This window comes from Vespula pensylvanica, chromosome 5, assembly GCF_014466175.1.
Source record: "Vespula pensylvanica isolate Volc-1 chromosome 5, ASM1446617v1, whole genome shotgun sequence".
In the NCBI taxonomy this organism is placed as follows: domain Eukaryota; kingdom Metazoa; phylum Arthropoda; class Insecta; order Hymenoptera; family Vespidae; genus Vespula; species Vespula pensylvanica.
The window spans coordinates 6,774,863-6,798,862 of record NC_057689.1 but is presented as its reverse complement, the minus strand read 5'-3'; the positions used below and the strand labels follow the sequence as shown (position 1 = coordinate 6,798,862).

Genomic DNA, 24,000 nt, shown 5'->3' with positions numbered 1-24,000 from the left:
TTCTTTGACAAACACGTGTTGGAATTTCTTTTTTTCTTTCTTTTTTCCTTTTCCTTTTCCGTTTGTTTTTTTTTTCTTATTTATTTAAAAAAATATTTCCGTATGCAGAAGAGATCAGGAAGATTGGTACGGATCAAAGGTTTATAGATTAGAACAAAACGATATTAAAGTAGATAATGTAATGGATAATAAAAATAAAATATATTGATAATAAAACGGAATAGAAGAAAATTTTTTAAAGTTAGTTTCTTAACAGTGATTTGAAAAATTCGATCACGAAGTACGTAAATATATATTCGATCAGAATTAATAACTAACTTTGTTACTGATTTCGATGTGTAGAAAGAAGGTGTCGTCGTATGTGCATTCATAAGTGCAGTTTGCACAACGAAGACAAGTTCTCTTGGCTCGATGCCCATCGAAAGAGAGAGAGAGAGAGAGAGAGAGAGAGAGAGAGAGAGAGAGAGAAAGAGAAAGAGAATACACTTTCGTCTCTTTCAAGAAAGAGAGAGATAAAGAGTACTTCTCTTTGATGCACGCGAATGCATCCAAGTGTTTACAGAAACATCTTCGATGATCTTCGCATCGATTCTTGAAAAAGTACGAGGAGAAATAAGAAGAGAAGAAAAAGAAGAGGGCGAGGATGGGGGTGGTGATGGTGGTAAGCATTGGTGGGTGTACATCGTAGTGAGAGGCACGATAAGTCTCTAGTTTTCTGAGACAGACACAAAAGGTTTTTCGCGTGGGTGGATCGCATGCTCGAAATTGAGGAAGACGACGACAATAGCGATAAACCTGTCCGAGTCTCTTTTAGTTCGTTGCAGATATATGTGTGTGTGTGTGTGTGTGAAAATTATTGCAGTCTAAAATATCGATAAAAACTTCAAGATTACATGATTTATTTCCAACCAAGAAATTAATCAACATTAGATATTTAAGAATGATGATCGCGATCACGCAAAGTTTGGACGTCGCGTTTAAAAAAGATCCTTCGAAAGGACTGATTAACAAGTCGAACGTAATGCAACAAAGATTTTCAAGATTAGAAAGATCTTTGGAGTTAGAAGGAGAAAGAGAGAGAAAGAGAAAGAGAGTTCAACGATCGAATAATTCAGCGGTGTAAAAGAGAACGTGGAAGAGGACGAAGAAAGGAAGAGGTAAAAAGGGGTTCTAAAGAGAATTAGAAGAAGCATTAGTAGTAGTAGAATGGAAAGAGAAAGACACAGATAGACAGACGGACAGAGATGTTAGACTGCGTAAGAGGGAAAGAGAAAAAGAGAGGTCGGTGGCCGGCCTACCTCAACGTATCGACGTGTCCGATAGCTCGGACTGCATGCTGAGGTTGAATGTGTGTAACACGTGTGTCCTCTTTCTCTCCCTCCTCCTTCTTCTCCTCCTCCTCCTCTTCCTCTTTCACTTTAAGCCCACCTTTGTCGTCGTCGTCGTCGTCATCTTCGTCGCCGTCGTCGTCGTCGTCGTCGTCGTCGTCGCACATCGTTTCCGCCTCGGGATGGAAAGACGCGAAAGCAATGACGTATGTGTTCTCCTATAAGAAACACACATTCATACGAATACATACATACATCGTACATACATATGTATATATATATATATATATATATATATATATATATATATACTTGTCTAAATCAAATCCCACGCGTGATACTCGCTACCACTACTATTACATATTACTATTACTATTATACTACTAGAGTGTAGTAGTTTTGTCTATATGTGTAGTATTATTGTTACTACTCTACGCGAGACGCCGATGTTACGTCAATGTATAGTCGTCGAAGGTCGAAGGTGAAAATTCGCGTAATTTCCTTGGCGCCGTGCCCAGACGAAGGTAAGCTTGTTTTCTCTTATCTTCTCTCTCTCTCTCTCTCTCTCTCTCTCTCTCTCTCTCTCTCTTTCTTTCTTACATTCTCTTGTTAAGAGAAACAGAAACAGAGAGAATGAAGTTCGAGGAAGTATATTGAGATAAAGTTCAATGCTCGTTAATCGCCTGAAGTTTCCTTCATAGTTAAAACCATAGGGTATATTTCTCATCATATTTTAGACGAATGGTTTCTCCTTAAGAGTTTATATTCATTTAGAATCTTGTACCTAAGTAATAAACAACCCCTTCTCCGTTATTCTTCTTGATATCTTCTTGATGTCCATGATATCTTAAAAGTTAACTTGTTAATGCAATATTACTTAAAATTTAACTCTCACTTATTAGTAAATTAAATTATAGAAAGGGATTGTTTGGATCGTTTCCACATTATGAACATGATATTATCCATTGATATTTTCATTGAAATATCTTTCGTGATCGACTTGTCTTTCTCTCATGTTCTTTTTTTTTTGGTTTCCTTTCTTTCTTTCTCTTTTTCTTTCGTTTTTATTATTATCATATTTATCCTGTTATTTCAAGCAAACACGCTCGGAAACTAAGAAGCGCGGATGTGGAACTGGAAATCTCGTAAACGAGCACTATTATCCAGCGATCCAACGGCACCGATTTTCTCTAACACCTTTGCCGAGATTTCTAATATAATACGTCTTATACGCGTAATACGTAATGTAGAGCACGCATACACATAGATATACATATAATATATCCAGACGTTATATAGATACGTACGTTGAATAGAATGAACGTTAATTAAATATATACGAACCGACATTTATCTTTTTTTGGTACAACCGGTAACGAGTCCGTCCGTCGACTTCGTGACACGTCTACGATGAAGAGGAAAAGGAAAGCGGGGGAGGTGAGGAGGGTAGGATAGGATAGGAAGAGAAGGAGAGAAAAAAAAATAGTTCGCGTTTCCTGCGTTCTCCTTCATCGTTGGCCATATTACGCAATGTATACGACAAGCATGCATATCGATTAGCTCATACTATTCCATGGATTAACGGTGTATCTTGTCGAGTAGTAGTTGCCGTTGTATACTGGAGGATGTGATATATCATTGTATCCGGTCTTTTTTTTCTCTTTCCTTTCCTTTTTTTTTTTTTTTTGGATATAGTGCTAATTACAATCGTATACGTATACATATATCCAAAATTGTAATTATTTTTTCTTTATACCGTTATTATTTAATTACCAATCGAATATCGTATGAAATATTAATATATCTCATTGCAATCTCTTGTGTTCTCTTGGAATTCATTGTTGTTACTCATAAAGAATTATACGAGAAGTTTTGTGAGAAAGAAAGAGAGAGAGAGAGAGAGAGAGAGAAAGAGGGAAAGAAAACGATAGGGAGCTTAACAATAATTCGTCAAGTATGCGTGGGACGATACGTAACGATACATTCCTGAAACATAATTGATTGATAACATACTCTTCGTCGTCGCGTCGCGTGTTTCTCTCTTGAGAGATCGCTAACGATTTCTGAATAAGATGACTGAATGTTGTTCGCACGTACCTACATATACGTAGATATATGTACGTGCTCGTTTATCGTAATTACAAGAATTCTTCTCCGTTATGTGTGTTGTTAACTAGTAGAGTATTCAACTTTCTATCGTAATTTAATTCGATGGTAGAAAATAATATTTTTATTATTATCATCTTTATCTTTTGAATCAGATATCTATCTATACATACATACATACATACATACATACATACATATATATATATATATATATATATATATATATACGCATACACACACGTACAAACAAATATCTGCTTTCTCTATCTTCTTTCGCGAAACCATTGAAACGTGCAGGCGTGCAAAATATTTCTATGATTCTTCTCTACCCTCGATTATTATGCATACTCGTGCACAATAAATATAGAACACGTATGTTTGTACGTGTTCATGATTGTATAATAACGTAGACTTACGAATATAGATTCGTGTACATGCATATTAAATTATATCGATTCTCTCTCCATAATATCAAGCTCGTGCGCATAACTCGCATATTTAAACGTACATATCTCTCTCTCCCAATATATATATATATATATATATATATATATATATAAAATATACGTGTAGGTATATACATATATATGCGTACGTATTGGGTGTATTCATAGGTCCGTATAGGAGTAACAAGATATTCGCCTAAACGTTCGGGATAATGCCATGTAATTCAAAGTTAAGCGCGGTAATTGGTTTCGATGTAAACGAGCGATCGAATAGCAAGATAAAAGCGCGGGCTATTTAAAAATTTCTGCGTACGAATAACGGACAATAGCGAGTGGTACACGCCTACGTTCCCTTTATCTGCTTAGGAAGTACTTAACGTAACGAAAATCTATCTCTTCGTCGATTCTCTCTTTCTTTCTCTTTCTCTTGTTCTTTATATATATATATATATATATATATATATATATATATATATATACCTACATACGAGTTGAAGATTCTTTTCGTAAAACAAGTTTCTTCACCCACGTGCAACAAGACAACGTGGATTATTATCGAAGCTTCAAAGATATTCTCCTCTGCGATTTGTAATTTTTCGTTCATTAAAGATCGGAATCGAAATTGAAGATATATATATATATATATATATTTTTATATTATAAAATATAAACATATATGTATATCTTTTTATTTATACACATACACGCACACATATATAGTTAATTTCTATGTATATTCGACTTGGATAAAGATGAGAATGAGAAGCAACAAGGCCGCCAGGCCGTTTATCGACTTTACTTCTGGCAGAACATGACGTTCCCACGACGGCATTTAAAGGTACATCCTCTCTGTATCTCTCTCTCTCTCTCTCTCTTTATTTCTCCCACCCTCCTCTCTTTCTCTCTCTTTACTCTTGTCATTCGTGTTCACGATGCATCGAACACGCAACTGTCCTCGTCGTCGTCGTCCTCATCGTCGTCGTCGTCGTCGTTGCATTGTGCCTATGATGTGCGCGCGCGGAACACGACGCACAATGACGAAACTGACATTCCCTGCGATTAACGCATGTGTAAGAGAGAAAAAGAGAGAGAGACAGAGAGAGAAAGAGAGAGAGAGAGAGAGAGAGAAGAGAAGAGAAGTATAGATAGCAAAAAAGAAACAAGAGACAGAGAGAAAGAGAAGAACGGATCACTACGCTCCTGGACGTCCGTTTAAATCGCAAGAAAGGTCTACGTATGTATGTATATATATACGTATATATATATATATATATATATATATATATATATATAATGTATATATATACATGTATGTGTAGCCCTCGACTATATATAAACCCACGTTAAAATTTAATCGTATGATTGCTGGATCGGAATTCGGAGCGAGGGTAAGGAGAAGGAAGTCAGGCTAGAGTTTAATGACGGCATAACGGCGGGAGGAGGAGAGGATGTCTGTCGGTTGCTCGGTTGCTCGGTTGCTCACTCGTTCGCTCACACAGTCGGTCCAATTTTCTTCCACACGCAATTTAGATTCATAGGCTTTTCAGATTCGCATTATGCGCGAGAAAGAGCGCGTGTGCGCGCTCGACTTCGCAACGCGGTTTGCTCTGCCCGTCCCACGTCGGTACGAGATAACGCAAGACGGAACTCGCGTCTCGTCTACTTCATTCCTCGAGTGGTGCGACCACTTTGTGCCTTTGGAATTGATTAACTCGATCGTTCCTTGTATATCGTTATGCACACCGTTAATTTATATTTTATACGTTACTAGAGATATAATACTTTTAAATGAGATACATTTAAATTCTTTTCTCTTAAGGATTCTACGAGAGGTCTTTTTTTCTTCCTTTTTCTTTTTTTTTTATCTTTTTATTAGAGTCCGTAGATCGATCGTTACTCTCGTCGATAATTTTGCGAGAGATAGAGATATTAATTGAAATTAGGATGAACGGACAACGGGGAAGAAGAGATTAGTAATCGGCTTTATCGAATGAACTCGTTTAATATTATAAGACAATTTAATTATAAGATTATTTCATTTCGTCGGGCAAGTTCGGTATTGAATTTAGAACGCAATTGTTCGAAATTTTATGATATTAAATCGTAATAGGGAATAATTGATCAATGAGTACACTCATTGATTCATTTTGTAACATCTTGTTGGAGTCGTATTATGTTGATAGGTAATCGTATCGTGTATACATATCGTAGGTAATCGTAAATGGGATTATACTTGAACGTTTAAGTAAGAAATTATCTAGACAATGGTATTCATCGGGTTACAAAAAGTAGTCACGATCCGGCTTATAACTATGAAGCTCAGTTGATACTGAAGGATTAGTTCGTCGCTCAGTAGGAGATATAGTAGGAGAGAGAGTAGCTAATGGTATAGTAAAATAGTATAGGTAATATAATATGGAATAGTAGAAGAAGTTAATGAGTATGACGTTGAGATTTATTATCGTGCTTGCCGATTTCCTTATGGTTTTCGTTCGTCGAGCAAAATTATTTATTTGTAAGAAAGATACTACTTAAAGATCTTTCCTTCTCCTTTTTAATGTGGCACATATGTACTGTACTATATATATATATATATATATATATATATATATACATACATGTATACAATCACGTGTTTACCAGCAATATACGCGTCAAAAGTTTGTCAGTATTATTTGTTCGGTTGATACTTAACGAGTATGGAACGGACGGATCGTTCATCGACTTCTCTCTTTCCTCTCTTTCTCTCTTAGCCGGTTAACGATTGACCAAGCGCAAATGGACCGACTCGGGATGTTGCGTTCGCGAGGAATCACGACGCTTAACTCCTAAACGCGTAGGATTAAAACGGATAGAGGAGATTTATGATTCATTGCTACTCTTTTCTCTCTCTCTCTCTTTTTCTCTTATTTCGTTGTTCCTCTTTTTATCTTTTAATAAAAGAATATTCATATCTACAAAAATTTTTAATAGTTTAATATACATACGGGATTATAATATCTAGAGGATATATATATATATATATATCATATAGAGATTTACGTATTAAAAAGATTTATTGCCTTAACGTGTGTAGTATTTTACTATTATTATTTAAGAGATTAATTTTTAGGATTGATCCAAGCAATTTCATATACCTCACTTAGACTTTTATTAAATAATAATAATAATAACAATAAAAGTAATAATATCTTTTTCTTAATATAGATAGTTAGAGCAATGTAAACGCGAACGCTTTCGTTTTCGGCCGGCTGATCCGTGCACGGCTCCTTTAGGGAGGCTGTGCCGCCACTCTGTGTTCCGTTCTCTGTACTCGGCTGCATGAGAGAGCAAGAGAACGAGTGAGTGAGAACGAACGAGAGAGAATGAGAGAGAGAGAGAGAGAGAGAGAGAGAGAGAGAGAGAGAGAGAGAGAGAGAGAGCTTAGGCAGCATCTCGACGATCAATACCAGCGCACAAACTGACGACGACGATGACAACGATGCGAACCACCACCGGTAGCAGTACTAACCACTACCATTATGGTTACCAACACAGATGAGGATACACAGCTACCGATTTCTACCACTACCAATAAATTTATCCTCTCTGTGTGTGCAGTGTCAGAGTATTAGTTTGTGAGAGAGGGGACGTTGCCAGGCGACGGAAGCTGCCTACCGCGAGAGTTCATCGTCCTCTGCGTGTTTCTTCTCCCTTCCACCCACCCAACCACCCTTGCTCTTTCCCTTCTCTCTCTCTCTCTCTCTCTCTCTCTCTCTATCTATCTATCTATCTCTCTTTCTCTCTCTTTTACTCACCGCACGCGTTCCTACTATATTTATCTTTTCTTCTCTCTCTCTCTCTCTTTTTCTCTCTCTTTCTCTCTCTCACTCTTTCTCCTACTTTCCACAGCTTCCCCTTTTTTCACATGTATACATATGCAGACTTGTACGAAAAAGAAACAGAGAGAGAGAGAGAGAGAGAGAGAGAGAGAGAGAGAGAGAGAAATACATGCATACTCGAGTTATTCTCATTTGAGTCGAAAATATGAGGGCCATGAAACGTTTTCCTCATCTTTTTACCCTTACTCTCCTATCACTACTACTATTACTATTACGATTACTAGTATTACTACTACTACCAATATACAACCGTACTTCTTTTCCATATTTTCTTAAAACCATGAAAGCCTCAGAGAAAGAGAGAAAGAAAGAAAATTTATAGTCGGTAAGATGGCCGCGTTCAGAGGGGTTGATCTCGAAAGATAACGGCTGGATGTGGCGCGAGAGTAGTGGTGAAAATCGTGGATGGGTTGGACTCGGTGATGTTTCGGGGATGATAAAATGGAGAATGAAATTCGTTGTTTTTAGTGAAAAAGACAAAAAGAGAGAGAGAGAGAGAGAGGGAGAAAGAGAGCAAGAGTATCGTTAGGATCATCTCCCGGGGGCATTTTCTTTCTTCGAGCATTTTCCTTTTTAGGGAAGAACGGTCGACAGGTGAAAGAGCCTCTTTCTCATCTCTTCTCTTCTTCTTTTTCTTTATCTTTTTCTTTTTTTTTTTTCTTGACTTTTTCTCGTTTCCCTTTCTTACGTTCCTTGGCAAGGGTGCCTTGAAGCATCACGACGGTATTCATGGGACTTCGTCGTTGTCGATCTTCCGCATAAAAGAACATGACCGATAGAAAGAGACAGAAAGGAAAACTAGAAAATTCAAAAAGAGAAAGAAACATACGTCCGTCTTCTCTCCTTCTTTTCTTTTTTTTCTTCGTGATATATAAGAGAGTGATGTCGATCTTTTCAACGACATTCAACTTATATAAACAAAAGATATCAAAATGATGGATTCTCTATATCTCTCTCTATTTGTCTGATTGTCCGTATGTCCGTTTCGAAAAATTCACAAAATCTTTATCAGATTTTATCTGGTCACACGTCTGATCTCATTTCGTTGGTCGTAAATGTATATCTTCATTTTTGTATCTCTATATCTTTCCGTTTTCTGAGAATAATGCGCTATTTCGTAATCGTCGATTTTATCGTCGGCCTGTTGTCGTGCCTCAAAGAGAAACGAGATAGCCGAGATAGTCGAATTGGGTATATCGAAGAGAAAGAAGGAATCGTCTAGCAAATTGCGAAGATAGCTGTGGAAGGATCGAAGAGACCGATTTAGCTTCGAATCAATTTCATCGACGAGATAGAGATAGACGTAGAGGGAGAAAGGGAAGAAGGAAGAGAAAGAGAAGTAAAAAACAGGTACAAGATTTTTCCTCGTCTTTTTTGCAAAAGTTTCCCACCACCCCCGTCGATACTCGAGAAATAATACCGGCGCCACTGATTTCTCTCTCTCTCTCTCTCTCTCTCTCTCTCTCTCTCTCTCTCTCTCTCTCTGTTTCTTCCCTTCCCTTCACTTCCGTGGCTTTTTTGCTCCCCTTGCCGTTCGACTTCGCCCTTCTCTCTCTTTCTCTCTCTCTCTCTCTCTTTCTCTCTCTCTCATTCTCTCTCTCTCTCTTTCTCGTTTATGCACGCGCGCACGCGTCTCCTCGTTCGCCGTTTATTCAACCCCACCCGGCCGTTATTCGTCGACACCGTTGCTGGTACACGCCATTGCAGAAAGAGAGAAGCCTATAAGAGAGAAAGAGTTAGAAAGAGAGAGAGAGAGAGAGAGAGAGAAAGGCATCGCACCTCGGCAGTCGTTCGACTCCATCATCACCATTATCACCATCACATATAAGTTTCATACACATCTATACATAATATTATCGGGTATATCGTATACATGTATGTTCTATCTCTCTCTTTCTCTCTCTTTCCCTCCCCTCACCCCTTCACTCTCTGAATATCACTGTATGCATGCAGTATGCGTAGTACGTACTACGTGTCGCAGCCTCCCAGGGTGGGGCTCACGCCTCGAACGTAAAACCGATCCATGTTCGAATTTGCTTTTTCTCTCTCTTTTGGAGTGACTAAGGAGGGAAAGAGGGTGAAAGAGAGAGAAAGAGGGTGAGAGGGAGAGAGGGAGACTGGCTCTACGTCCTATGGGCTTAAAAACCGAGAGACGCGTAAAGGTTTATACCGGTCGAATGGAGAAAGAAAAAAGAAAGAAATGGAGATATGGGGTGAAGCTTCCCCCTTAACGATCGATAAGCTTTTCTCCTACCGAAGGGGAGTCGATAAAGCGATCTTTCTAAGTTTTCGAGCGTTGCTTAGGGCTAGTCTAGAATGTCAATGGTTTGTCGAACGTAAAACTTTTCCCATTTAATCCTGTCTGAATCTTTTACGAGATGTGCTGAATCGTTAGATCGATCTTTTATGTTCTTATTGTCGATTCTTTTTATTCTTTTTATGGTTTTTTTTTTTTTTTTTTCTTTAAAACTGTTGTAAGATATAACGTATATATTTATATGGCTGCTCGTACAATTATTATCGAGTTACGACTCAAAATTTTATTTTATATCGTACTATTAAAAACTATGTTTAAAGAGATAAAATGTTATAATAGTAAATTATAATAATATTAATTATTGTAATAATAATGTCTAAGAACATAGTATACTCTCTTTGACGATAATACAGAGACTTTTATGTTATGAACGTTATTAGGTGCGTTATTTTAGAAGCCGACAGGTGTCTTTCATTTCCCTTTGATCCGACTTAGCAAGCTGCTGCTAGATCAGCATAAGCTGATCTCGCATATAATTTCTTCGTGCATTCGTTTACGAGGTTTCTTTCCAAGAATAGAAGCACTTCCGGAAGAGGAAGGATGTAGTTACATACATATCGATGGAGGATTGGTAGGAAAATAAAATGGATAGAAGAACGAACAGGTGTATGATTCTTTTGATAAATTCTAAGAAAGGACATAGTTGCTGATGCAGTAATGCTGATTCGACTAGACGAAACTAAGTTATACAGTTCTTCTCTTTACTGGATGTATATGCATTTCACGCGCGTGACTTTATAAATAGAAATGAATATTTTCCAACTTTTGCTACGTAGGAACAGGTAGAGTGAGCGTTCACTGGTCTATCGTGTTTGAAATTTGTTAGAATTCTATCGAAATGGATATTCTATGTATTTATTCATTTTATAAAATAACATTTAAAAAGATACTATATTTCATGATATATATATATATATATATATATATATATATATATATATATCGATGTATCACAGTCATCAAAACGAGAAACATTCGAGCAATCCCGCTATTAAACCAGTTTAACCTAGGTATTCCATTTGACTTTGTATTTCATTTTATTTCATTTCGATTCATGTTTGATTGAATCATTACAACCGATAGGGTCTTCAATTTTGCAAAAAGGAATATCATGAAACGAGGTCGGTCGGATATAGATCGAGAGTCTATTGTGTTTGAAACTCCTGTTAACCACTGTCCCGAGCACCGATCAGATAAGACAATTTCGAAGGGACGAGATTCTCTTTCGTATTGTTTCGAAAAGTATGGAAAATAACGATGGCAATTTCGTCTTCCTTCCTTCCTTCCTTCTTTCTTTCTATCTATCTTCCTTTCTTTTTACTAAAACATCTTGTTTTTTATAGAACGTCGATCATAAGATGAAGTTCCGTTCGAAGAAGGGCCAGCTACCATTCATAGAATTGAACGGCGAAGAAATCGCCGATAGTACAATCATCCTTCGCGAACTTAGCTCAAAGTTTGGCAAGGATTTAGACGCTGCGTTGACCTCGGAACAACGAAGTGTATCACACGCGATGATATCAATGATCGAGAATCATTTGGTTTGGGCAGTCGCGTGCTGGCGTACCAAGAACATGGATCAAGTTTTGAAGGGCTACAAGGTCAATCTCCAACATGCCCTTGGGACACGCATTCCAGCTGGAATCCTTAATTTCTTCTTTAAGTTCACGTTCGGGCGCAAGGTAAGATTCATTTTTCGTCGTTTAGAGAGTTAGGTGTGTACATATATAATATTAGCATGTCGATGTGTTAGAAGTTGGACAAATTTTTTTTTAGATAATAGAAAAAACGAAAGAGAAAGAGAGTGAGAGAAAGAGAGAGAGAGAGAGAGAGAGAGAGAGAGGGAGGGAGAGGAAGGATAGGAAGAAATTTATTTCTTGGCTCGCAAAAGAACAAAAAATATTTTCAAAAGATTTATTGTTCTTTCATCGTTAAAAAATTCTTTGAAAGTTCACAGTCGTTTCTTTTTCTTTTTTTTTTTTGTTCTTTCCTTTTTAACATCGATTTTCGAATCCCTTCGTCCTGTCCGCAAATTCGCAAAGGGAATGCTCTTTGAAAGAGAGCGTTTTGTTACTTGTTGGATTTGCACGGAAGCGGATGCGGACGAAGGGAGGGAGAGTAGAGCTATTGCTAAAGAGAAATCAGGAGAAGAAGGACAATTCAATGGAATTCAATGTAGAGAACAAAGCATCGCGACCGTCTGTAGTGAAATGTAGTGGGATTTATTACAGGGTGCGAAGAAAGTGAAGGCTCAGGGTATGGGCGTGCACACACCGGAGGAAGTCTCCCAATTTGGTTGCGCCGATCTGAAGGTCCTTTCCGACATGTTAGCCGACAAGCCGTTCTTCTTCGGTGACGAGCCGACTACGGTAAGTGATAAAAAGAGAAAGAAATTCCAAGGCAAGTTTTTCCCATCTCGTTCGATTTTTATCAAATTCAAGATCGACGAGTCGATTCGTTTCGATCGTTATGCCTTTTTTAGAAATATCATTTCCTTGAAATTAATATATATATATATATATCTTTTTTTAAAGTTTATCATTTAACAACTTTGTTCGAAATAGATCAATAATCATATATCTTATAAAATCTTAAAATAATGATAGAAATTTTAGTACTATTTATTATTATTATTATTATTACTAATATATATTATTAGTTATAGCAGTAGTAGTAGTATTTATCGGATTAAATACAATCGTTTAATATTCTTGTCTCTTCTGACTCAGTTGGACGTTGTCGCATTCGCTCACCTCGCTCAAATTCTTTACATCGACAAAGAGACGCCATACAACCTAAGGGACTACATGCAAGAGAATTGCCCGAATCTGGTTGGTCATTGCTCGCGTATGAAGGAACGATGCTTCCCCGATTGGGACGAGATCTGCTCCACCTTGGACATAAATACGCACTTGCCGAAGCCAGAGAAGCAGGAGGAGGGTAAGGAGGGTAAGGAAGAGGCAAAGGAATCGAAAGAATCGAAGGAGGAGAAGGAAGGCGACAAGGAGAAGGCGGATAAGGAGGAGAAAGAGATGGAGAAGGACAAGGAGGTCGATGAGAACAAAGAAAAGGAGAAGGATGGGAAATAAGCTGGTGGTGGTTGCGTGGCAGAAAGTAAAATCGTTCGTTGAAAGGATTTAACAGAGGAATAATTAAGGGTGTGTTGTTCGCGAGTGGGAGAAAGAGAGACGGAGCGAGTGAAGGAGAGGAAGATCGAGAGGAAGAGAGGGAGAGAGTCTTTTGTATGCGTGTGTGTATGCATGTGTCTCTTCTTTTCTTGGTTGTCGTCTGTGAATCTTGTGTGTGCGTGTGTGCGTGTGTATGTGTGCTTGCATGAGTGAGTGTGCATGAAAATGATAGGAATGCGTAAGCGTGTCTCCTTGAAGGACGGACGATGACGATGATGACGATGGCGACGACGAAGACGACGACGATGATAATAACGACGACGACGACGACGACGACGACGACGACGACGACGAGGATGATGATTATTATTGTAACGGAGATTGCTAAGAGAGAGCTAAGAGGTTAGGAGAAGTAGAATGGTAAAAGGAGGCGAAGGAAAGTTTGAGAGAGAGAGAGAGAGAGAGGTAGGATGAGAGCAAGGCGTGGAAGAAGAGACAGAGAGAGAGAAAAAGAAAAGAAAAGAAGTGTTGACGATCAGCAGTGCTCTCTACTTATGCGTAAATAGATTATTATTAATAGAATCATGTATAATGTTAATACTTCGTTTATTATAACGCGTTCGACCGCACCAACGTTGTACGCCATTTCTCATCGATACCCTTTAAGGACACGCGCGGATTCCAGCGACGCAACTCATCCGAGCCCTTTTTCCCACCCTCTACGTGTGCTCGTACTCGTATAAATGTGTTTGAGATAGAGAGAAAGAGAGAGAGAGAAAAAAAAGGAAAGGGAGAAAGAAAGAAAAATTGAGTGAAAGTGAAAATGAACGAACGGGAATAAATGACGACGAATGATTGCGAATGAGTGAGCGAGCGAATGAACGGGTGTGAGAGAGAATGATAACCAGGGCGCTATTATCGTGAGTCGAAGTAGAATCCAAGTAGGTCTTTTGCAATATATCGAAATGCAATAGCCTAACGCAGGTGACATCTCTTTTTATCAGTGGCCAAATGCAATCTACGCTAGGGAAGAATACGTGAAATCGCGTGAATTATTCACGAAGAGGTTTTTAACAAAAATTAGTATGTGTGCATGAGAAAGAAAGAAAGAAAGAAAGAGAGAGAGAGAGAGAGAGAGAGAGAGAGAGAGAGAGAGAGAGAGAGAGATAGACAATGTAATATCGAGAGGTCCAAGCGTCTCCCAGCGCCGCGTCGTCGTCGGGACGCTTCCTGCGTCGACCTTTTGGCCCTTGCTGTGCAAAGTTACCTTGCGTTTCGTGCAACGTAACGTATACTTCTTCTACTTGTACTACTACTACTTCTACTTCTACTTCTACTTCTACTTCTACTTCTTTTCTATTTCTATATCTTCTAGTTTCTCCGTTTAGTTGGTTGTCTGTCTCTATTTAGCCGCGAGAAAAAAGTCCTTCCTCGCGATGTTCCTTTTCCTCCTCCTCTTTCCCTCCTCCATTTTTCTTTTTAAATACCACCGTTCGATATAGAATCTACGAACAATCTCCCGCAGAGATATGTTTAATCGAATTTTTACTGCCGTCTCGAATGAACGAAAATAATAAAGAAAAAGAAAAAAAAAAAAGAAAAAAAAGAGAAAAAAAACAACAAAAAGAAAAGGAGAGAAAAGATAGAAGAAAGAAAGGAAAGAAAGAGAGAGAGAGAGAGAAAGAGAGGATAGCAAAATACGTGCTTTTTATCTGAACAGCCTAAACGCTAAAACAACAAAGTCGTTCGTTCGTCGAGAAATCTCGGATTGACTGAAAAATAAAGAGAACAAACGAAAAAAAGAACTTGATTAATTAATTAATTAATTAAAGATAAGGAGATATATATTATAAAAAATTAAAAAGACAAAAAAATTAATAAAACTTCTCGAAGCGTACGACTTTCGTTCCGGAGAGAAGGACAAGTTTTTAACGCTCGAGTGTGCAAAAGAGAGAATGTGAGAAAAGGAAAGAAAGAGAGAGAGGAAGAGTGTGAGAGTGAGAGAAAGAGAGAGAGAGAGAGAGAGAGAGAGAGAGAGAGAGAAAGGAAGAATGAATATGAATGACTCCGTTCATTCGTCCGATTGATCGATCGATCGATCAATCAGTCGATTCGATCTATGAAATCAAAGTGTTAGCACCAGAATAAAAGGAACGTCGAGAGAAGAGTAACTCCCTCGAGCGAAAATCGTAAATTTAATCGAGCAGTTTAGCACAGAAGACGTCTTTTCTACGATCTTAGCAATATTTTTCTCTTATTTTCCTATTTTTTTTTTTTTCTTTAAATAATTTTTACATTTTCTTTCTCTCTTTTATCCTCCCTCCCTCTCTCTCTCTCTCTCTCTCTCTCTCTCTTTCATTAATTCTCTCTTTCTCTCTCTCACTCTCACTGTCACTCTCATAGTATCTCACTTTGTACCATCACCGTCATCACTTTTCTAATGATTTTATTTTCTCTTTTTTATTGTTCACTTTTCGTTTATTAAATTTCTTTTTTTCTCTCTTCTCGTCGTTTTCTCTCATGGCGAATCATCGTCCAGGCGCCCAGAGATCGTTCACTCTTCTTCCTCTACCTTTTCGATTTTCCTATCCCTCTTGTTCACTCCTACTCTCCTTCCACCCTTATTCCTTTTTTTATTATGTCTACCCATTTCCTTACACACGTGTTTTATAAATATTATATATGTATCTATGTATATCTATTCTCTCTCTCTCTCTCTTTCTCTCTCTATCTTTCTCTCACGATAGATAGTTCGCTTTTAAAGGATTACGTTTCTTCGTTCTCTTTTAATGATCTTTTTATCGCTCTTCTTTTTTTTTTATATATATTTTTCTTTTATCGATGCGTCTCTCTCTCTTCCCCTATTATATTAGTTCGTTAATTATTTTACTTTGTTTTTATTAATTTTCTTTTTTCTTAACTTTTGTTTTCTTCTCTTCCCGCAAAGCGAAGACTATACTTCTCTTTACGCGACATCGACGGCACACTTTCTCACTATTGCTTAATTCTTTTTTGTACATTGTATAGATCGTTTTTAATGAGAGAGCGCGGTACGCTAGATCCGATTAATGACAACGGAAGGATGCGTACATGCGCGAACCGTAAAAAAGAAATATATATATATATATATATACACACAAAATGAATACGTGTGCTTCGCGCCCTTTGTATTTTGTCTTCTCTTTTCTTTTTTTTTTCTTTTATTATTATTATTATTATTATTATTATTATTATTATTATTATTATTATTATTAATATTAATATTATTTTTTATTTTAACAATGAACGACCACGACCGCAAGCGACGAATTTTATGGTCGCTTGTTGTTTCTCCATATTTTTTATCTTTGTTCGTTTCCTTTTCGTCACATTTAATTCTCTCGTCCATCCCACTTGTCGTTTCTCATTTTTGTTTTATTTTTTATTTTCGATTCTCAAAGCTCTGTGCTGTTCCTTCCCTCATCCCCATCCCCGTCCATGTTCTCATTCCCTCCCTTTCCCTCGCCACATCCTATTCCCTTTCCTCCCTGTAGTTTTTTACGATAGAGACGACGACGATGATTTTTCTCGAACGTCATTAAGGGTAATTTAACCTTACGTAATACAAAGTGTCTTTCACGCATCGAAACTGACATTTGATGTATTAAATGTTATCGAACGGGAATTGAAGTTTTTTCTATAGGCGCTGTACAAGCGGCAGCCGCAAATATTCCACAAAGACACGAGATGATACATTTATATTTAAGTAGCTTTACTATTATTAATGACGATTATGATTATTACACATGAGGGGGAAAAAAAAAGAAAAAAAAAAGAGATGGGATAAAAAAAAAAAGAAAGGAAAACAAAATATAAATTAGTGTGTGGAGCTGTTTATACTTAGGACGATGCATACGTTTACAACTGTGGTTACGATTATTATGAATTATTATTATGACTATGAATAAATAATATAAAATTAGTGACAAAACACATGGACAAGACCATCAAGTTGCAGCACAGTAGGTAGGCACACCCCAGTACAGTAAGATTATTGTAAGAGGAATATTATTAATAATAATTATAATATGACTGCTCGTTTTATGCTCGGCGCTATACATTTCATTGTCATTATTATATCACCATTTATTAACGATATACATACGAACAAATAAAATGTGTTTATAAATATAACGTGATCTTTAAAAAATTCGTCTGGACTTTATTGTTCCAAGATGATTATTTTCACAACCGACCATTTCAATTTATTTTATTTTCGATTTCATGGGAGGATTCGAAGGAATGGGTAAATGATTAAATAAGAAAACAACAGATGTGATTTTTTCGTTGGATCCAACAATGATTTATTATCGTACAATTTTATAGATTCTCTTTAGCAACAACGATCTTTCAATATTCATTTTTTTTCTTTTTTCTTCTACATTTTGTTACCTCACAATTTTGGCCAGAGATCACTTCTTATCGTTAAAACTATATTACAGATTATCTAGGAATTACGACTATCGAACAAATCTTCTGTATGTTATTTTTTTTTTTTTGTTCTTTTTTTATGTATTATTTTTTATCCTCTTTTGACAACAATATTCTCTATCGGCCACTAAGATATGTCTCGTATTGCTAGATTTTAATCAATATAGATACAATGATCGATAGATAGAGCGCGATAAAGGTACTACTGCATTTTTCTAAAACTAATTTCAATTATATTCGAAAGATCACGCGATACGATCGATAATAGTACATACGTACTACATACGTGCAGGTAAAAAACTATTAACGCATTTTATTTATACATCGAATATCTCTAACATTAATTCTCTTTTCTTTTCATCGATATCACGTTTACAACGAGCATTTTAGATTTTCATTTATCATTGTTGCGTATGGTTGAATCCCGACAAAATGGCGCGAATTTGCCAAGCGTATATTTTTGACGTAATATATCTTTCTTTTCTTTCTTTTTTTTTCTTTCTTCTTTCTTCTACAATTAATATATTCGGTCCCAAATCGAGGCCATCGCATTCGAGGTAGCGCGATTACATTATAAAGTTTTACGTTAAATAATCACGTTCGACATCGTTTTATGCAATGCGTGTTTTTACGATAATTATTATTATTTTAATTTTCTTTTAACGCAAGGCGAATATTAATGAAACTACTGATCGACGTTAGAACACTTAATTGACAATAATTTTTTTTTCGTAACGATCGAAACGTCGCGTATCTGCTATTTGCATCGATTTCTATTATTCAATTTTTCCAATTAAATAAACTAGACTTGTTTTTTTTTCATTCTCATTAATGGCAGAGAGATATTTCTTTCGTTTTTTCTTTTTTTTTTTTCTTTAGAAAAATTATAACGCCTATAGGCGTTTTTCTTTAATCGACCGCTATTTCTACGATTTTTAATTATATTGCTTCGATTCGGCTATCGCATTACGCGCATATAATAATTATCTGTTTCTTTTTTTTTCTTTTTTTTTTCTTTTTTGCTGTATCTCATTATCATGAAAATATGTTATTTCTAATCGATCGCAAGACTGAAAGCGATCAAAATTGCTCGATAATTGCATCGTTTTATTTATTTGTTTTTTTCTCTTTTCTTTTTTCTTTTTTAATTGCGAAGCTACTTGCAATAGTTATTCATTATAATTCTTTTATATTAGCTTCTAATATCGCCGATTAATATAGTTTTCTCTTTTATTTAATTAATTATTTATTTCTTTTTTTATATTTTTTGTTAACCATTAAATTTTAGATTTAACCATCGAAACGGGTAAATAACAATGATCGCGGATGGATTTGTATGTCAAAGATAGTAAGCCTCGAAAAATCGTATGGCGGCACCGTTAACTCGAAATCACATTGATTAATTAATTCATTCATTAAACATCATCGATCATTTTAAATTTGTACCTTAGAAAGAGGGCGAAGTAGCGATTAGACGGAATGTGCGGAAGATTAGACGATATTCTGTAACACTAATTCATATTTATCCACGATCCTGAATGCATATATACATACATACATATACATATATATACATATATACATATATATATATATCATCATTATCTTCATTATTAATGTCCGGACCAGCCGGTTAGCAAAAATCCATAAAGAATTTATTTGTTTTATTCCAACGTCTAAAATAATAGAACGTTCAACGTCCTCGTCTCTCTCTCTCTCTCTCTCTCTCTCTCTCTTTCTCTCTTTTTTTCATTTTCTCCATACGAGAGAAAAAGAGAAAACAAAAAACTCATCCTTGAGAAAATTACAAAGAATTTATCGTGAAAACGATATTGAGAAATTTGTTTTGAAAGAAAAGAAAAAAATCTCTCAATGTAACACACATACACACATACACACATATACGTGCTCGTATACACAAGTACACACATTCATAAATATATAGAACGGTATATATCCGTTTCTATATATTCATCAGGTAACTAAAGACATGACAACAATGTTATAGATCGTCCTTTCCAATGTGTACTCTTTTTTCAAGGTAACAAGTCCTCAAAGGACAATAATGAGAAATTCTTGGAATCGATAGAGTCAGAGAGAACACGTATTGTTGTTCCTGTCGTATTATCGATAAGAACGGTAAACTAGGAAGGTCGTTTAAAAGGCTGTGCTGGCTGTCGCCGTAGTCGTCGATTGCACGCCGGACTCAGAGGTAGGACGCCCGGCGTGTGGCTACAGCTACGTGGATGCTGCCAAGCTGATGGACGTCGATTCGGTCACGGCCGAACGTGGCTTTGCATCTAACGAATTGTAAAGAGGATATTCACAGCAGAGAACAAACTTCAGGAAACGTGGTACTTCGACGTAGATCGACGGTGGAATTGGTATCAATGGTGACGTCGATTGTTTGTAGTAACGATACTCAGCATTACTGAAAGGAAAATCAGGTAGACATTAAGGATTTACTTATATTTATAGATTAAGAAAAAAGAACGAAATCGATTTTTCGATCTCCTCGAAAATACGTAATATTCTTTAAAATATTTCTTGATACTTTCGAATTAATTGAATTAAATTTGTTAATAATATACGACGCGAAGCCATATAGGTATATATGTATGACCTTCGTATCGACCCGCTCAGCGGACTTAGCACAGTTTGTTGTTATCGAGTGATTTTTTATCCTTCACGAAGGTTCATATCTTTTGTTTTAGTGTTTACATCAGATATATGACTCACTTTTCTATAGGTCTGAATGGTTTCAAGGTTTAAATATACGAAATTTAAGATGCTCGATTAATACAGCTGTGAAAGTCGTACGATGTTAGTTGCTTTTAAAGTTTTATGTACGTTTATTTCTATATGTCGTTTAATTCTATATATTTGTAGTTATGTATTAATCGTAAAAGTGATTCGTGAGAATTGACGAGTTCGTGAAAATCTTCGAAAATCACGAAGGGGAAAAGAATGGAAAATTTGTTTAGATTATCGTGCCGTAAGACAATAATAGATATAAGAGTATAAGATTTTGAAACCGTTTTTATTTCTACGATATTTGATCTTTTAAAATATTAATAGAAATGTTAAATATCAAGCTGCAAGTACGCAACGGCTTAGATTAGATCAATTTAAAATGGTGGTGTTGTGTAAGAATCTATTGAAGTGTGTTGTAGATCAAACGCGCATAATTATGCACAAAGGAAAGATGTTATCCGGATAGAGACGCTTAACTGATAAGCAGGCGAAAGAGAGCACCCAGGAGAGAAAAATGCTTCGTCAACAAAACGAAATTGATACTTTGCAGGCGGTTAATGCAGCAAAAGATTTAGTATATGCGCTCGAAGAAGATGACTTCATATTTCTTTCAATTAATGTAGTACTTTTATGTAGATTCTTATAATTTTACGTATACAAACACTCACGCTATTAACTTATATATATATATATATTATTAACTTATATATATATATAAATAAATAATAGTAGAGTTATATATATATCATAAAATATTCTATTTACACGATTACATATTTCAATATTATTCCAATAGATATTAATATACTTAGAATGCGTGTAAACGTTACAATGAAAAATCGTAGAAATACTCTTCAAGTCTCGATATTAATTCTAAGCTTCAAATTAATATTACATTATGATTTTCCTTGATATTTATATCACAGATTTTTTATTCTTTATAATGTCTTTATAATGTCATTTTTTAATGTCAGATAGTACTAGCAAGATGTTCTATTAGTTAGATTTTTTTTCCCTTTTTAATTTATGAAAGGACAATCCCTCTTTGTCAATAACCGATAACTTTGAACAAGTTAGAAGCACCTTATCAGGCATACAAAAGTGTAAAACGATATTATAAAAATAGATACACTTACTCTCGATATCTCTCGTCCGCTGCCTTTTCCAGTAAAGGCATACCCGATAAGAAGAGGATGATGATCGTCGTAAAGATCGGAGAGGCGATAACAACCCATTCGGCTCCTTCAATCACGTTCAAGGATATTACAAAGATACCCCACCATACTACAATCTCTCCGAAATAATTAGGATGTCTAGATAGTCTCCATAATCCTGTAATAATTACGATCGTTATACAAAATACGACAATTTACGCTCTCGATTATTTAATTATTATTAAATTAAATCTAAATTATTTGATACCATCGAACTTTACTTACCGTCGTTACACCATTTCCCATTATTAACGGGATCCTGTTTGAAAGCGAATTTTTGTAAATCGGCATAGGTCTCTGCCACGAGTCCAATGAGGAAGAGTCCAGTACCAGCACTGTCGAAATTGGTCATCGTTTTTGGCGCTGGTGGGATTTTGTGACGAGGGGAGTTTATTATAATTACCGGTAGACTCACAACGTAAACCCATACAGCCTAGAAAATAAAGAAAGAAAGAAAGAAAGAAAGAGAGAGAGAAAAAGAGAGAACGAGAATAAGAGAGATAGAAATCGATAGTAAAGGGAGAAATGGAGATTATTGATAGTAAAGAAAAATAAGGGATTCTGACCACTTGGCAAATGATCCTAAAAGAAATAACAAGTATATATATAGTGATATAAGACGTCATGAATAAAATCTTGGCTTTCAATATTGGCAGTAACCATTCCCAATTTCGATAAAATATAGTATACGTTTTTATATCTACTTTGGAGAAATTCATAAATTATTAGCTGTATGATTTATTGATTATTATTAGTATTATTATTACTATTATTACTATTTATTGTATTAGCGATACGTATACTTTATAAAATATTCACCTGAAAGGTCCAAAAAACTGCGAAACGAATAACATTGCTTCGACGATCTTCGAATCTCTTATCTCGTCCGATCTTGATGATTCGATAAAGAAGATATCCTGATAGACGTACACCCCATAGACAAACAAATACGGTAACCATAAGCTGTCGACTGTCGTAGGTCTGTGATAGAGAAAAAATACAATATTAATATTATAGTTGATAAATGATTTGATTGTCTGACATTTTTCGTGATACGTACATACGTAAAATTGTATTTATTTTTTATTTCTTTATCTCGTATATTATATTAGTATTATTGTTATTATAATATATATACACACATATATATATAATACATAATATATTTTTATATAATAATATAATATAATATATATATATAGTTTATTAATATAAGAAAAAAAAAATATATACATATATATTTTTGAAATTGAAAATTTTTCAGATTCGTGAGTTAGTTAGGTCTTTTTTTTCCCACAATAATTAACACAATTATATATTACATGCATGCATGGATCATCCCACGAACGTTGACACGCATAAATTATAAATCTTCTTTTACTCGAGCGAGCAAAAGAGAAGAGTGTCGGTTATAATTAGCGCCTGGCATTTTCTAGTATACCTTGCCCACTTGGCCGAGAAAGAAAGTGAGAAGGGCGAGAATGATGAAGTTGGTGCCGCCGGCAAAATCCGTCAATTTGTCCAGCTGAAACGTCGCGGCTATCGTGAAGAATATCAGTTGCATTCCGACCGTAACGATCGCGCTCACGGCCAGATGATCCTCGTCTAAAATATCCACCGCCATTTTTCCCTTTCCTCCTGCTTCTCCGTCTTCTCCTCGTCCTCCTCCTTCCCTTCTTCACCCCCTTATCACTATCTTTGTCTCTTTAAGACGAATTACCTACGAATCTGTAAAACATTTTATTATTATTACTACTATTATAATTTTCTTTTCTTTCTTTCTTTTTTGTTTTTATTATTATTTAATCAGCACGAAATACGAGCATTGACTATTTCAATTATTTTTAATAGTTTTGTTTTCGTTTAATTTTTATGAATGAATATCGTTTATGATAATACAATATTTGTTAACGAGTGACAATACTCGATTATTTATATTTTCGAATGATCATATCGATGCGATCTTAAGATTAGTGCAATCGTTTTATTCTATTTTCTATATCTTTTACGCTCTAACACATTTTATCAAACGGCCGAATTACGGATCACTACTTCCGTGTACGCGTAGATATGTATGTACTATCTGCACACGTCGCATTGCAGAAATCAAAATCACGAAGAACGAACGGGAATAATATCAAGAGAGAGAGAGAGATCGTTGAAACGAGGGAAAATATATTTTTCTTTCTTCTATTTTTTTTTATTATTCTTTAATATCGACGAGTGTCGGACGAGTCGACGAGAGATTCGAGTTGCAGTCGAAAGCGAATGACTTAATAAAAAATTGCATTTTTTCTTGCCCTTATTCTTCTTCCTTCTCTGTATTTTTCTTTTCTTTTCTTACAAAAAAAAA

General features: G+C 35.8%; 2 protein-coding genes and 1 long non-coding RNA gene across 4 annotated transcripts in view; 2 read left to right on the top strand and 1 right to left on the bottom strand.

The window, feature by feature from the left end:
* The window catches only part of LOC122629490 (failed axon connections), a 42,533-nt gene extending 25,154 nt beyond the window's left edge, over positions 1–17,379 (top strand). The window contains exons 2-4 of one of the 2 annotated variants that reach the window (XM_043812980.1): positions 11,425–11,763; positions 12,313–12,450; positions 12,811–17,379. In XM_043812980.1, the coding sequence (XP_043668915.1) occupies positions 11,425–11,763; positions 12,313–12,450; positions 12,811–13,170 (837 nt within the window). In that variant the 3' untranslated portion in view covers positions 13,171–17,379. Of the gene's footprint in view, positions 1–11,424; positions 11,764–12,297; positions 12,451–12,810 lie in introns of both variants that reach the window. The other variant, XM_043812978.1, reaches the window with a different exon arrangement.
* Positions 17,380–17,524: 145 nt separating this feature from the next.
* LOC122629492 overlaps positions 17,525–24,000 on the bottom strand; it is a 7,194-nt gene continuing 718 nt past the window's right edge. The window contains exons 2-6 of the mRNA XM_043812982.1: positions 23,089–23,375; positions 22,467–22,628; positions 21,873–22,080; positions 21,570–21,765; positions 17,525–20,110 (exon numbers count right to left, since the gene is read on the bottom strand). Of these exons, the coding sequence (XP_043668917.1) occupies positions 19,918–20,110; positions 21,570–21,765; positions 21,873–22,080; positions 22,467–22,628; positions 23,089–23,271 (942 nt within the window). The 5' untranslated portion in view covers positions 23,272–23,375 and the 3' untranslated portion in view covers positions 17,525–19,917. The remainder of the gene's footprint in view (positions 20,111–21,569; positions 21,766–21,872; positions 22,081–22,466; positions 22,629–23,088; positions 23,376–24,000) is intronic.
* On the top strand, positions 20,009–21,852 carry LOC122629496. Its single transcript, XR_006327279.1, has 2 exons — positions 20,009–20,126; positions 20,843–21,852. It is a non-coding gene; the product is annotated as an uncharacterized LOC122629496 (long non-coding RNA).